The sequence below is a fragment of the Dendrobates tinctorius genome, unplaced genomic scaffold, assembly GCF_039654945.1.
Source record: "Dendrobates tinctorius isolate UK_male_01 unplaced genomic scaffold, ASM3965494v1 ptg000348l, whole genome shotgun sequence".
Taxonomy (NCBI): domain Eukaryota; kingdom Metazoa; phylum Chordata; class Amphibia; order Anura; family Dendrobatidae; genus Dendrobates; species Dendrobates tinctorius.
The window spans coordinates 2,139,956-2,153,745 of record NW_027362014.1 but is presented as its reverse complement, the minus strand read 5'-3'; the positions used below and the strand labels follow the sequence as shown (position 1 = coordinate 2,153,745).

The window sequence follows — 13,790 nt, the reverse complement described above, 5'->3', positions numbered from 1 at the left end:
CCATGAGGACGTACTTGAGCTAAGCGTATCCTGAGGGGGAAGTCATAACTGAGTTCTGCGCTTCCTCAGGGGAAGTCGTACCTGAGCTCTTCCCTTCCTCAGGGGAAGTCGTATCTGAGCTCTGCGCTTCCTCAGGGGAAGTCGTATCTGAGCTCTGCGCTTCCTCAGGGGAGGAGTCAGGGTAACAGCACAGTAAGGACATACCTGAGCTCTGCACCAGTTTCTGCGCTTCCTGTTCTGACAGTGAATTAATCTCATAAAACTTCTGATTTTCTCTGGAATATTGGAAACTGATGAACTTCTTAGATTTGGTGTAAATGACGAGATCTGAGAGCTGCCTGGACAACATTGTCTTCTGCAGCTGAGAGAAAAACAAGGAAGTTGTGGTAATGGATCTGATACCAATGATCTGCTCCGGTTATAGTACAGATTACTGTCCTGTGCTGATCCTAATCTGATCCCTAAACGGAATCTGCCCGGTGACTGCTGTTATAGTCATGAAGCAGGGGGCTCAGGATGAGCATATATGAGTCTCTCACATCTCTGGATTATGGATGTTTCCCATTATTAGTCGCCCTTTTTTTCTGCACTGAACGTCGCAGAATTCCCAACAGACAGGACTAAGCTGTAGGATCAGCAGGTCACGGCGCCGCTGATTATTATGGAAACGTCGCTAATGCGATTCCAGAAAAGGATTTAATTACAGGATTATCCTGTGCGAGATGACGGGACACGTAAAGGATCCGAGGGGAGATCAGGGCACAAAACAGATTTTCTCCCCTAAATGTGACACAATTGGGATTGAATATCAGCGAGAGTCGTAATTATAGTCACCCACCAATCACACATTCAAAGGAGTGATGGACGTAGTGATGAAGGCGCAGCTCACATCGCATCGCCGGCAGGACGCAGGTCACATCGCATCGCCGGCAGGACGCGGCTCACATCGCATCGCCGGCAGGACGCAGGTCACATCGCATCGCCGGCAGGACGCAGGGCACATCGCATCGCCGGCAGGACGCAAGTCACATCGCATCGACGGCAGGACGCAGGTCACATCGCATCGCCGGCAGGACGCAGGTCACATCGCATCGCCGGCAGGACGCGGCTCACATCGCATCGCCGGCAGGACGCAGGTCACATCGCATCGCCGGCAGGACGCAGGTCACATCGCATCGCCGGCAGGACGCAGGTCACATCGCATCGCCGGCAGGACGCAGGTCACATCGCATCGCCGGCAGGACGCGGCTCACATCGCATCGCCGGCAGGACGCAGGTCACATCGCATCGCCGGCAGGACGCGGCTCACATCGCATCGCCGGCAGGACGCAGGTCACATCGCATCGCCGGCAGGACGCAGGTCACATCGCATCGCCGGCAGGACGCAAGTCACATCGCATCGCCGGCAGGACGCAAGTCACATCGCATCGCCGGCAGGACGCAAGTCACATCGCATCGCCGGCAGGACGCAAGTCACATCGCATCGCCGGCAGGACGCAGGTCACATCGCATCGCCGGCAGGACGCAGGTCACATCGCATCGCCGGCAGGACGCAGGTCACATCGCATCGCCGGCAGGACGCAAGTCACATCGCATCGCCGGCAGGACGCAGGTCACATCGCATCGCCGGTAGGAAGAGGCTCACATCACAATGCCAGTAGGACGCAGGTCACATCGCATCGCCGGCAGGACGCAGGTCACATCGCATCGCCGGTAGGACGCAGGTCACATCGCATCACCGGCAGGACGCGACTCGCATCGCATCGCCGGTAGGACGCAGGTCACATCGCATCACCGGCAGGATGCGACTCACATCGCATCGCCGGTAGGACGCAGGTCACATCGCATCGCCGGCAGGACGCAGGTCACATCGCATCGCCGGCAGGACGCAGGTCACATCGCATCGCCGGCAGGACGCAGGTCACATCGCATCGCCGGTAGGACGCAGGTCACATCGCATCACCGGCAGGACGCGACTCACATCGCATCGCCGGTAGGACGCAGGTCACATCGCGTCACCGGCAGGATGCGACTCACATCGCATCGCCGGTAGGACGCAGGTCACATCGCATCGCCGGCAGGACGCAGGTCACATCGCATCACCGGCAGGACGCGGCTCACATCGCATCGCCGGCAGGACGCAGGTCACATCGCATCGCCGGTAGGACGCAGGTCACATCGCATCACCGGCAGGACGCGACTCACATCGCATCGCCGGCAGGACGCAGGTCACATCGCATCGCCGGCAGGACGCAGGTCACATCGCATCGCCGGTAGGACGCAGGTCACATCGCATCACCGGCAGGACGCGGCTCACATCGCATCGCCGGCAGGACGCAGGTCACATCGCATCGCCGGTAGGACGCAGGTCACATCGCATCACCGGCAGGACGCGACTCACATCGCATCGCCGGTAGGACGCAGGTCACATCGCATCACCGGCAGGATGCGACTCACATCGCATCGCCGGTAGGACGCAGGTCACATCGCATCACCGGTAGGACGCAGGTCACATCGCATCGCCGGTAGGACGCAGGTCACATCGCATCACCGGCAGGACGCGACTCACATCGCATCGCCGGTAGGACGCAGGTCACATCGCATCGCCGGCAGGACGCAGGTCACATCGCATCGCCGGCAGGACGCAGGTCACATCGCATCGCCGGTAGGAAGAGGCTCACATCACAATGCCAGCAGGACACAGGTTCCCCCAAGACAAGCCCTGCCCCTGGGGAGGTGACTCACTCTACTAAGGAGCTGATTTTTTCGAGGAGAGAAACAATAAGTCTAAGGAGCATCACTATTTACCGTCTTAGCCACATCGGGCTCTATGACATGATTGCAAAACTGACCTCAATGTGCAAACTTCTCCGAAATCAAAAAAATCCGGGACATTCAGAGAACGTAGAGATGGGAGAAGAGGGTGAGGAGTGTAGGAAAGGTGAAGGAGTCAGGGGCGAGAGGTACTGGATGAGGAGCAGAGAGAATGTAGGGGGCGAGCAACTGGTACAGGATGAGGAGCAGAGAGAATGTAGGGGGCAAGAAGCAGAAGTACAGGATGAGGAGCAGAGAGGGTGTAGTGGGCGAGAAGCAGAGGTACAGGATGAGGAGCAGAGAGGGTGTAGTGGGCGAGAAGCAGAGGTACAGGATGAGGAGCAGAGAGGGTGTAGTGGGCGAGAAGCAGAGGTATATGATGAGGAACAGAGAGAATGTAGGGGGCAAGAAGCAGAAGTACAGGACGAGGAGCAGAGGGGGTGTAGTGGGAGAGAAGCAGAGGTATATGATGAGGAGCAGAGAGGGTGTAGTGGGTGAGAAGCACAGGTACAGGATGAGGAGCAGAGAGGGTGTAGTGGGCGAGAAGCAGAGGTACAGGATGAGGAGCAGAGAGGGTGTAGTGGGCGAGAAGCAGAGGTATATGATGAGGAACAGAGAGAATGTAGGGGGCAAGAAGCAGAAGTACAGGACGAGGAGCAGAGGGGGTGTAGTGGGAGAGAAGCAGAGGTATATGATGAGGAGCAGAGAGGGTGTAGTGGGAGAGAAGCAGAGGTACAGGATGAGGAGCAGAGGGGTGTAGTTGACGAGAAGCAGAGGTATATGATGAGGAGCAGAGAGGATGTAGGGGGCAAGAAACAGGTACAGGATGAGAAGCAGAGAGAATGTAGTGGGCGAGAAGCAGAGGTACAGGATGAGCAGAGGGGGTGTAGTGGACGAGGAGCAGAGGGGGTGTGGTGGACGAGAAGCAGAGGTACAGGATGAAGAGCAGAGGGGAAGTACTGGACGAGAAGCACAGGTACAGGATAAGGAGCAGAGGGAGTGTACTGGGTGAGAAGCAGAGGTACAGGATAAGGAGCAGAGAGGGTGTAATGGGCGAGAAGCGGAGGTACAGGATAAGGAGCAGAGAGGGTGTAGTGGGTGAGAAGCACAGATACAGGATGAGGAGCAGAGAGGGTGTAGGGGCAAAAAGCACAGGTACAGGATAAGGAGCAGAGAGGGAGTAGTGGGCGAGAAGCAGAGGTACAGGATGAGGAGCAGAGAGGGTGTAATGGGTGAGAAACAGAGGTACAGGATGAGGAGCAGAGAGGGTGTAGTGAAAGAGAAGCAGAGGTACAGGATGAGGAGCAGAGAGGGGGTAGTGGATGAGAAACAGAGGTACAGGATGAGGAGCAGAGAGGGTGTAATGGGTGAGAAACAGAGGTACAGGATGAGGAGCAGAGAGGGTGTAGTGAAAGAGAAGCAGAGGTACAGGATGAGGAGCAGAGAGGGTGTAGTGAAAGAGAAGCAGAGGTACAGGATGGGGAGCAGAGAGGGAGGAATGGGTGAAAAACAGGTACTGGATTAGGAGCAGAGAGAGTAGTGAAAGAGAAGCACAGGTACAGGATGAGGAGCAGAAGGGGAGTAGTGGGCGAGAAGCAGAGGAACAGGATGAGGATCAGAGAGGGTCTAGTGGGCAAGCAGCAGAGGTACAGGATGAGGATTAGAGGGGGTGTAGTGGGTGTGAAGCACAGGTACAGGATGAGGAGCAGAGAGATTGTAGTGGGAAAGAAGCACAAGTACAGGATGCAGAGCAGAGAGGGTGTAGTGGTCGAGAAGCGGAGGAACAGGATGAGGAGCAGAGAGGGTGTAGTGGACAAGAAACACAGGTACTGGATGAAGGGCAGAGATGGTGAAGTGGGCGAGAAGCGGAGGCACAGGATGAGGAGCAGAGGGGGTGTACTGGGTGAGAAGCAGAGGTATATGATAAGGAGCAGAGAGAATGTAGGGGGCAAGAAGCAGAAGTACAGGATGAGGAGCAGAGAGGGTGTAGTGGGCGAGAACCACAGATACAGGATGAGGTGCAGAGATGGTGTAGTGGGTGAAAAGCACAGGTACGGGATGAAAAGCAGAGAGGGTGTAGTGGGCAAAAAGCACAGGTACAGGATAAGGAGCAGAGAGGGAGTAGTGGGCGAGAAGCAAAGGTATAGGATGAGGAGCAGAGGGTGTAGTGAGTGAGAAATAGAGGTACAGCATGAGGAGCAGAGGGGTGTAGTGGGCGAGAAGCAGAGGTACAGGATGAGGAGCAGAGAGGGTGTAGTTGGAGAGAAGCACAGGTACAGGCTGAGGAGCAGAGGGTGCAGTGGTCGAGAAGCAGAGGTACAGGATGAGAAGCAGTGAGGGTGTAGTGGACGAGAAGCAGAGGTACAGGATGAGGAGCAGAGAGTGTAGTGGGCGATAAGCAGACGTACAGGATGAGGAATAGAGGGGGTGTAGTGGGCGAGAAGCACAGGTACAGGATGAAGAGCAGAGAGTTTGCAGTGGGCGAGAAGCAGTAGTACAGAATGAGGAACAGAGAAGGTGTAGTGGGCAAGAAGTAGAGTTATAAGATGAGGTGTAGTGGGTGAGAAGTAGAGGTACATGATGAGGAGAAGAGAGGGTGTAGTGGGCAAAAACCACAGGTACAGAATGAGAAGCTTTTGGGGTGCAGTGGCCAAGAAACACAGGTACAGGATGAGGATCAGAGAGGGTGTAGTGGGCAAGAAGCACAGGTACAGGATGAGGATCAGAGAGGGTGTAGTGGGCGAGATGCACAGGTACAGGATGAGGAGCAGAGGGGGTGTAGTGGGCGAGATGCAGAGGTGCAGGATGAGGAGCATAGAGGGTGTATTGTGCGAGAAGCAAAAGGGATCTAGTGGGCAAGAAGCACAGGTACAGGATGAGGAGCATAGAGGGTGTAGTGCACGATAAGCATAGGGGGCATAGTGGGCAAGAAGCAGAGGTACAGGATGAGGAGCAGAGGGGGTGTAGTGCGCGAGAAGCAGAAGTACAGGATGAGGAGCAGAGGGGGTGTAGTGGGTGAGAAAAACAGGTACAGGATAAGGAGCAGAGGGAGTGTACTGGGTGAGAAGCAGAGGTACAGGATGAGGAGCAGAGAGGGTGTAATGGGCGAGAAGCGGAGGTACAGGATAAGGAGCAGAGAGGGTGTAGTGGGTGAGAAGCACAGATACAGGATGAGGAGCAGAGAGGGTGTAGGGGCAAAAAGCACAGGTACAGGATAAGGAGCAGAGAGGGAGTAGTGGGCGAGAAGCAGAGGTACAGGATGAGGAGCAGAGAGGGGGTAGTGGATGAGAAACAGAGGTACAGGATGAGGAGCAGAGAGGGTGTAGTGGGAGAGAAGCAGAGGTACAGGATGAGGAGCAGAGAGGGTGTAGTGAAAGAGAAGCAGAGGTACAGGATGGGGAGCAGAGAGGGAGGAATGGGTGAAAAACAGGTACTGGATTAGGAGCAGAGAGAGTGTAGTGAAAGAGAAGCACAGGTACAGGATGAGGAGCAGAAGGGGTGTAGTGGGTGTGAATCACAGGTACAGGATGAGGATCAGAGAGGGTCTAGTGGGCAAGCAGCAGAGGTACAGGATGAGGATTAGAGGGGGTGTAGTGGGTGTGAAGTACAGGATGAGGAGCAGAGAGATTGTAGTGGGAAAGAAGCACAAGTACAGGATGCAGAGCAGAGAGGGTGTAGTGGTCGAGAAGCGGAGGAACAGGATGAGGAGCAGAGAGGGTGTAGTGGACAAGAAACACAGGTACTGGATGAAGGGCAGAGATGGTGAAGTGGGCGAGAAGCGGAGGCACAGGATGAGGAGCAGAGGGGGTGTACTGGGTGAGAAGCAGAGGTATATGATAAGGAGCAGAGAGAATGTAGGGGGCAAGAAGCAGAAGTACAGGATGAGGAGCAGAGAGGGTGTAGTGGGCGAGAACCACAGATACAGGATGAGGTGCAGAGATGGTGTAGTGGGTGAAAAGCACAGGTACGGGATGAAAAGCAGAGAGGGTGTAGTGGGCAAAAAGCACAGGTACAGGATAAGGAGCAGAGAGGGAGTAGTGGGCGAGAAGCAAAGGTATAGGATGAGGAGCAGAGGGTGTAGTGAGCGAGAAATAAAGGTACAGCATGAGGAGCAGAGGGGTGTAGTGGGTGAGAAGCAGAGGTACAGGATGAGGAGCAGAGAGGGTGTAGTTGGAGAGAAGCACAGGTACAGGATGAGGAGCAGAGGTACAGGATGAGAAGCAGTGAGGGTGTAGTGGACGAGAAGCAGAGGTACAGGATGAGGAGCAGAGAGTGTAGTGGGCGATAAGCAGAGGTACAGGATGAGGAATAGAGGGGGTGTAGTGGGCGAGAAGCACAGGTACAGGATGAAGAGCAGAGAGTTTGCAGTGGGCGAGAAGCAGTAGTACAGAATGAGGAACAGAGAAGGTGTAGTGGGCAAGAAGTAGAGTTATAAGATGAGGTGTAGTGGGTGAGAAGTAGAGGTACATGATGAGGAGAAGAGAGGCTGTAGTGGGCAAAAACCACAGGTACAGAATGAGAAGCTTTTGGGGTGCAGTGGCCAAGAATCACAGGTACAGGATGAGGATCAGAGAGGGTGTAGTGGGCAAGAAGCACAGGTACAGGATGAGGATCAGAGAGGGTGTAGTGGGCGAGATACACAGGTACAGGATGAGGAGCAGAGGGGGTGTAGTGGGCGAGATGCAGAGGTGCAGGATGAGGAGCATAGAGGGTGTAGTGCACGATAAGCATAGGGGTCATAGTGGGCAAGAAGCAGAGGTACAGGATGAGGAGCAGAGGGGGTGTAGTGCGCGAGAAGCAGAAGTACAGGATGAGGAGCAGAGGGGGTGTAGTGGGTGAGAAAAACAGGTACAGGATAAGGAGCAGAGAGAGTGTAGTGCGTGAGAAACAGAGGCTTAGGATGAAGGGCCCAGGGGGTGTAGTGGGCGAGAAACAGATACAGGATGTGGAGCAGAGAGGGTGCAGTGAGTGAGAATCAGAGGTACAGGATGAAGATCAGAGAGGGTGTAGTGGGCGAGATGCACAGGTACAGGATGAGGAGCAGAGGGGGTGTAGTGGGTGAGATGCAGAGTTGCAGGATGAGGAGCATAGAGGGTGTATTGCGCGAGAAGCTGAAGGGATCTAGTGGGCAAGAAGCACAGGTACAGGATGAGGAGCATAGAGGGTGTAGTGCGCGATAAGCATAGGGGGCATAATGGGCAAGAAGCAAAGGTACAGGATGAGGAGCAGAGGGGGTGTAGTGCACGAGAAGCAGAAGTACAGGATGAGGAGCAGAGGGGGTGTAGTGGGTGAGAAAAACAGGTACAGGATGAGGAGTAGAGGGGGTGTAGTGTGTGAGAAACAGGCTTAGGAGTGGGCGAGAAACAGATACAGGATGTGGAGCAGAGAGGGTGCAGTGAGTGAGAATCAAAGGTACAGGATAAGGAGCAGAGAGGGTGTAGTGGGCGAGAAGCAGAAGTACAGGATGAGGAGCAGAGGGGGTGTAGTGGGCGAGATACACAGGTACAGGATGAGGAGCAGAGGGGGTGTAGTGGGCGAGATGCAGAGGTGCAGGATGAGGAGCATAGAGGGTGTATTGTGCGAGAAGCAGAAGGGATCTAGTGGGCAAGAAGCACAGGTACAGGATGAGGAGCATAGAGGGTGTAGTGCACGATAAGCATAGGGGGCATAGTGGGCAAGAAGCAGAGGTACAGGATGAGGAGCAGAGGGGGTGTAGTGCGTGAGAAGCAGAAGTACAGGATGAGGAGCAGAGGGGGTGTAGTGGGTGAGAAAAACAGGTACAGGATAAGGAGCAGAGAGAGTGTAGTGCGTGAGAAACAGAGGCTTAGGATGAAGGGCCCAGGGGGTGTAGTGGGCGAGAAACAGATACAGGATGTGGAGCAGAGAGGGTGCAGTGAGTGAGAATCAGAGGTACAGGATGAAGATCAGAGAGGGTGTAGTGGGCGAGATGCACAGGTACAGGATGAGGAGCAGAGGGGGTGTAGTGGGTGAGATGCAGAGGTGCAGGATGAGGAGCATAGAGGGTGTATTGCGCGAGAAGCTGAAGGGATCTAGTGGGCAAGAAGTACAGGATGAGGAGCATAGAGGGTGTAGTGCGCGATAAGCATAGGGGGCATAGTGGGCAAGAAGCAAAGGTACAGGATGAGGAGCAGAGGGGGTGTAGTGCACGAGAAGCAGAAGTACAGGATGAGGAGCAGAGGGGGTGTAGTGGGTGAGAAAAACAGGTTCAGGATGAGGAGTAGAGGGGGTGTAGTGTGTGAGAAACAGGCTTAGGAGTGGGCGAGAAACAGATACAGGATGTGGAGCAGAGAGGGTGCAGTGAGTGAGAATCAAAGGTACAGGATAAGGAGCAGAGAGGGTGTAGTGGGCGAGAAGCAGAGGTACAGGATAAGCAGCAGAGAGGATGTAGTGGGCTAAAAGCATAGGTACAGAATTAGGAGCAGAGAGGGTGTAGTGGGTGTGAAGCACAGGTACAGGATGAGGAGCAGAGAGAGTGTAGTGGGAAAGAAGCACAAGTACAGGATGCAGAGCAGAGATGGTGTAGTGGTCGAGAAGCGGAGGTACAGGATGAGGAGAAGAGAGGGTGTAGTGGACAAGAAACACAGGTACTGGATGAAGGGCAGAGACGGTGTAGTGGGCGAGAAGCAGAGGCACAGGATGAGGAGCAGAGGGGGTGTACTGGGTGAGAAGCAGAGGTATATGATAAGGAGCAGAGAGAATGTAGGGGGCAAGAAGCAGAAGTACAGGATGAGGAGCAGAGAGGGTGTAGTGGGTGAAAAGCAGAGGTACAGGATAAGGAGCAGAGAGGGATAGTGGGTGAGAAACAAAAGTACAGGATGAGGAGCAGAGAGGGTGTAGTGAAAGAGAAGCAGAGGTACAGGATGGGGAGCAGAGAGCGTGTAATGGGTGAGAAACAGAGGTACTGGATGAGGAGCAGAGAGGGTGTAGTGAAAGAGAAGCAGAGGTACGGGATGAGGAGCAGAGAGGGTGTAATGGGTGAGAAACAGAGGTACCGGATGAGGAGCAGAGAGAGTGTAGTGGACGAGAAGCAGAGGTACAAGATGAGGAGCAGAGAGGGTGTAGTGAGTGAGAAATAGAGGTACAAGATGAGGAGCAGAGGGGTGTAGTGGGCGAGAAGCAGAGGTACAGGATGAGGAGCAGAGGGGGTGTAGTGGGCGAGAAGCAGAGGTACAGGATGAGGAGCAGAGAGGGTGTAGTGGACGAGAAGCAGAGGTACAGAATCAGGAGCAGTGAGGGTGTAGTGGGCGAGAAGCCAGGTACAGGATAAAAAGCAGAGAGGGAGTAGTGGGAGAAAAGCAGAGGTACAGAATGAGGAGCAGAGATGGTGTAATGGGTGAGAAACAGAGGTACCAGATGAGGAGCAGAGAGAGTGTAGTGGATGAGAAGCAGAGGTACAAGATGAGGAGCAGAGAGGATGTAGTGAGCGAGAAATAGAGGTACAGGATGAGGAGCAGAGGGGTGTAGTGGGCGAGAAGCAGAGGTACAGGATGAGGAGCAGAGGTACAGGATGAGAAGCAGAGAGGGTGTAGTTGGAGAGAAGCACAGGTACAGGATGAGCAGAGGGTGCAGTGGTTGAGAAGCAGAGGTACAGGATGAGGAGCAGTGAGGGTGTAGTGGACGAGAAGCAGAGGTACAGGATGAGGAGCAGAGAGGGTGTAGTGGGCGAGAAGCACATGTACAGGATAAGGAGCAGAGAAGGTGTAGTGGGCGATAAGCAGAGGTACAGGATGAGGAACAGAAGGGGGTGTAGTGGGCGAGAAGCACAGGTACGGGATGAAGAGCAGAGAGGTTGCAGTGGGCGAGAAGCAGTGGTACAGAATGAGGAAGAGAAGGTGTAGTGGGCAAGAAGTAGAGTTATAATATGAGGTGCAGAGAGGGTGTAGTCGGTGAGAAGCAGAGGTACATGATGAGGAGAAGAGAGGGTGTAGTGGGCAAAAACCACAGATACAGAATGAGGAGCTTTTGGGGTGCAGTGGCCGAGAAGCACAGGTACAGGATGAGGATCAGAAAGGGTGTAGTGGCTGATAATCAGAAGTACAGGATGAGGAGCAGAGAGGGTGTAGTGGGCAAGAAGCACAGGTACAGGATGAGGATCAGAGAGGGTGTAGTGGGCAAGATGCACAGGTACAGGATGAGGGGCAGAGGGGGTGTAGTGGGCGAGATGCAGAAGTGCAGAATGAGGAGCATAGAGGGTGTATTGCGCAAGAAGCAGAAGGGATCTAGTGGGCAAGAAGCACAGGTACAGGATGAGGAGCATAGAGGGTGTAGTGCGTGATAAGCATAAGGGTCATAGTGGGCAAGAAGCAGAGGTACAGGATGAGGAGCAGAGGGGGTGTAGTGCGCGAGAAGCAGAAGTACAGGATGAGGAGCAGAGGGGGTGTAGTGGGTGAGAAAAACAGGTACAGGATGAGGAGCAGAGAGGGTGTAGTGGGTGAGAAACAGAGGCTTAGGATGAAGGGCCCAGCGGGTGTAGTGGGTGAGAAACAGAGATACAGGATGTGGAGCAGAGAGGGTGTAGTGAGTGAGAATCAGAGGTACAGGATGAGGAGCAGAGAGGGTGTAGTGGGCGAGAAGCAGAGGTACAGGATAAGCAGCAGAGAGGATGTAGTGGGCTAAAAGCATAGGTACAGAATTAGGAGCAGAGGGGGTGTAGTGGGCGAGAACACATGTACAGGATGAGGAGCAGAGAGGGTGTAGTGGGTGAGAAAAAGGTACAGGATGAAAGGCAGAGAGGGTGTAGTGGGTAAGAAGCAGAGGTACAGGATGAGGAGCAGAAGGGGTGTAGTGGGCGAGAGGCACAGGTACAGGATGAGGAGCACAGAGGGTGTAGTGGGCGAGAGGCACAGGTACAAGATGAGAAGCAGAGAGGTTGTAGTGGGCGAGACGCAGATGGTGAAGATCAGAAGGAGGCAGAGAGCGAGGAGCAGAAGAGTGACAGAGAGAAAGGAGCAGAGGGCAAAGAGCAGAAGGATGACAGAGAGAAAGGAGCAGAGGGCAAGGAGCAGAAGGGGTCATAGGGCAAGGCACAGTAGGTTGACAGTGAAGAAGGAGCAAATGGTTAGGATCAGAAGGGTGACCGAGAGAAAGGCGCAGAGGACGAGGAGCAGAAGGGTGACAGACAGAAAGGAGCAGAGGGCGAGGAAAGATGACATAGAGAAAAGATCAGAGGGCGAGTGTCACATGTGTGTCAGGGGTGACTGGATCATCCTGGACCCATCTGTAGTAGGTGCTTGCAATTAGCTCAAGCACCTTCTTGATTTTGTATCTCTGTTGTGGAGTGAGATTCCTCTCCCTTTAGGACCCAACGGTTACCTCCACTTTCTGCTGCTAATTAGACACCTGTGCTGAGGGTTTATTCCCTGTCTGAAGCATGTTGCTGGTGTTAGTACTTCCAACAAGAGAGAGACAAGTAAGAGCTAACAGTTGGTTACTTCCTTCTCAGAGGACTCTTGGAAGATTGCTGGCATGACATCTCGGTGGTCTTCTCCAACTAAAAGTTCCCCTTACTTGTCTAACCTCTCTGTCTATAGTTGTAGTGGGGGCTGACTAGCATTACTCCGCCCCCTCTCTAATCAGGGCTTATCACTAGGGTCAGGCAGGGATTAGATTCCTGCTCGGCGATAGGTGCAGAACCGATATAGGGATGGTTAGGGCAGAATTGAGGGATTTTAGATCTGCCTAGGGGTCTCCACTCCCCACTTACACAGTGTTTGGGCTCCCTCCTCTCCTTATTGTTGTGCACTTATCCTTCAACCAGTGTGACAGCGAGGAGCAGAAGGGGGCACAGGGCAAGGAGCAAAGGGGAGACGAGGGCGAGGAGCGGAGGGGAGATGATGGCGAGGAGCAGAGGGGAGATGAGGGCCAGGAATGGAGGGGAGACGAGGACGAGGAGCGGAGGGGAGACGAGGGCGAGGAGCGGAGGGGAGACGAGGGCGAGGAGCGGAGGGGAGACGAGGCGAGGAAGGGAGGGGGGGCGAGGAAGGGATGGGAGACTAGGGCGAAGAGCGGAGGGAAGACAAGGAGGGGAGGGAAGACAAGGGTGAGGAGTGGAGGGGAGACGAGGGCGAGGAGCGGAGGGGAGATGAGGGAGAGGGAGTTGAGACGAGGGCGAGGAAAGGAGGGGAGACTAGGGCGAGGAACGGAGGAGAGATGAGGGCGAGGAGCGGAGGGAAGACAAGGGTGAGCAGTGGAGGGAAGACGAGGATGAGGAGCAGAGGGGAGACGAGGAGCGGTGGGCGAGGAGTGGAGGGGAGCCCAGGGGGAGGAGTGGATTGGAGTGAAGGGGAGCCCAGGGGGAGGAGCGGATTTGAGTGAAGGGGAGCCCAGGGCAAGGAGCGGATGGGAGCCCAGGGCGTGGAGCGGACGGGAGCATAAGGTGGGGAATGGAATGTGGAAAAATGGCAAGAAGCAGAGTGGGGAAAGAGGGAGAGCAGTGGAACAGCGGAGGAGGTGAGGCGCACACAGGCCAGATTTAAGCTCCTGGGGTCACCTGTTCGGTTTTGGACACTGGGCTACGTTGTAACAATTTTGCAAAGAATCTTCTCTTCTTTGAATCCTCTTTTTCATCATCCTCGCCCTGCTCCTCATACTCTGCGACTTGGCCGTTCGTGCTGGGTAAGGGCCCCAGGATTGTCTCCTTCAGGAGCCCCACCTTCTTGTCTTTTATTAGGATTTTACCTTTTAGGGCCTGTAATTAGAGAAAACATAAATCAGGATGTAGTACAGAGAGTTCTATGGGGAGGACCCCCGGGCATATACAGGGGTTGGACAAAATAATGGAAACACCTGGAAACATCAACAAAAGTTAGTTTAATATGGTGTAGGTCCACCTTTTGCGGCAATTACAGCCTCAATTCTCCGAGGTATGGATTCCTACAAGGTGTGAATTGTTTCCAAAGGAATTTTAGCCCATTCTTCAGGTAAAACACACTCCAGGTCTTTGAGCGACGATGGCG

The 13,790-nt window shown here is 54.4% G+C and overlaps 1 protein-coding gene across 1 annotated transcript in view; it reads right to left on the bottom strand.

Moving 5' to 3' along the window:
- Window positions 1-13,790, bottom strand: part of PLCZ1 (phospholipase C zeta 1) — a 185,029-nt gene that overhangs the window by 110,771 nt on the left and 60,468 nt on the right. Inside the window, exons 7-8 of the mRNA XM_073562331.1 lie at window positions 13,325-13,522; window positions 205-361 (exon numbers count right to left, since the gene is read on the bottom strand). Coding sequence (XP_073418432.1) covers window positions 205-361; window positions 13,325-13,522 — 355 coding nt within the window. The remainder of the gene's footprint in view (window positions 1-204; window positions 362-13,324; window positions 13,523-13,790) is intronic.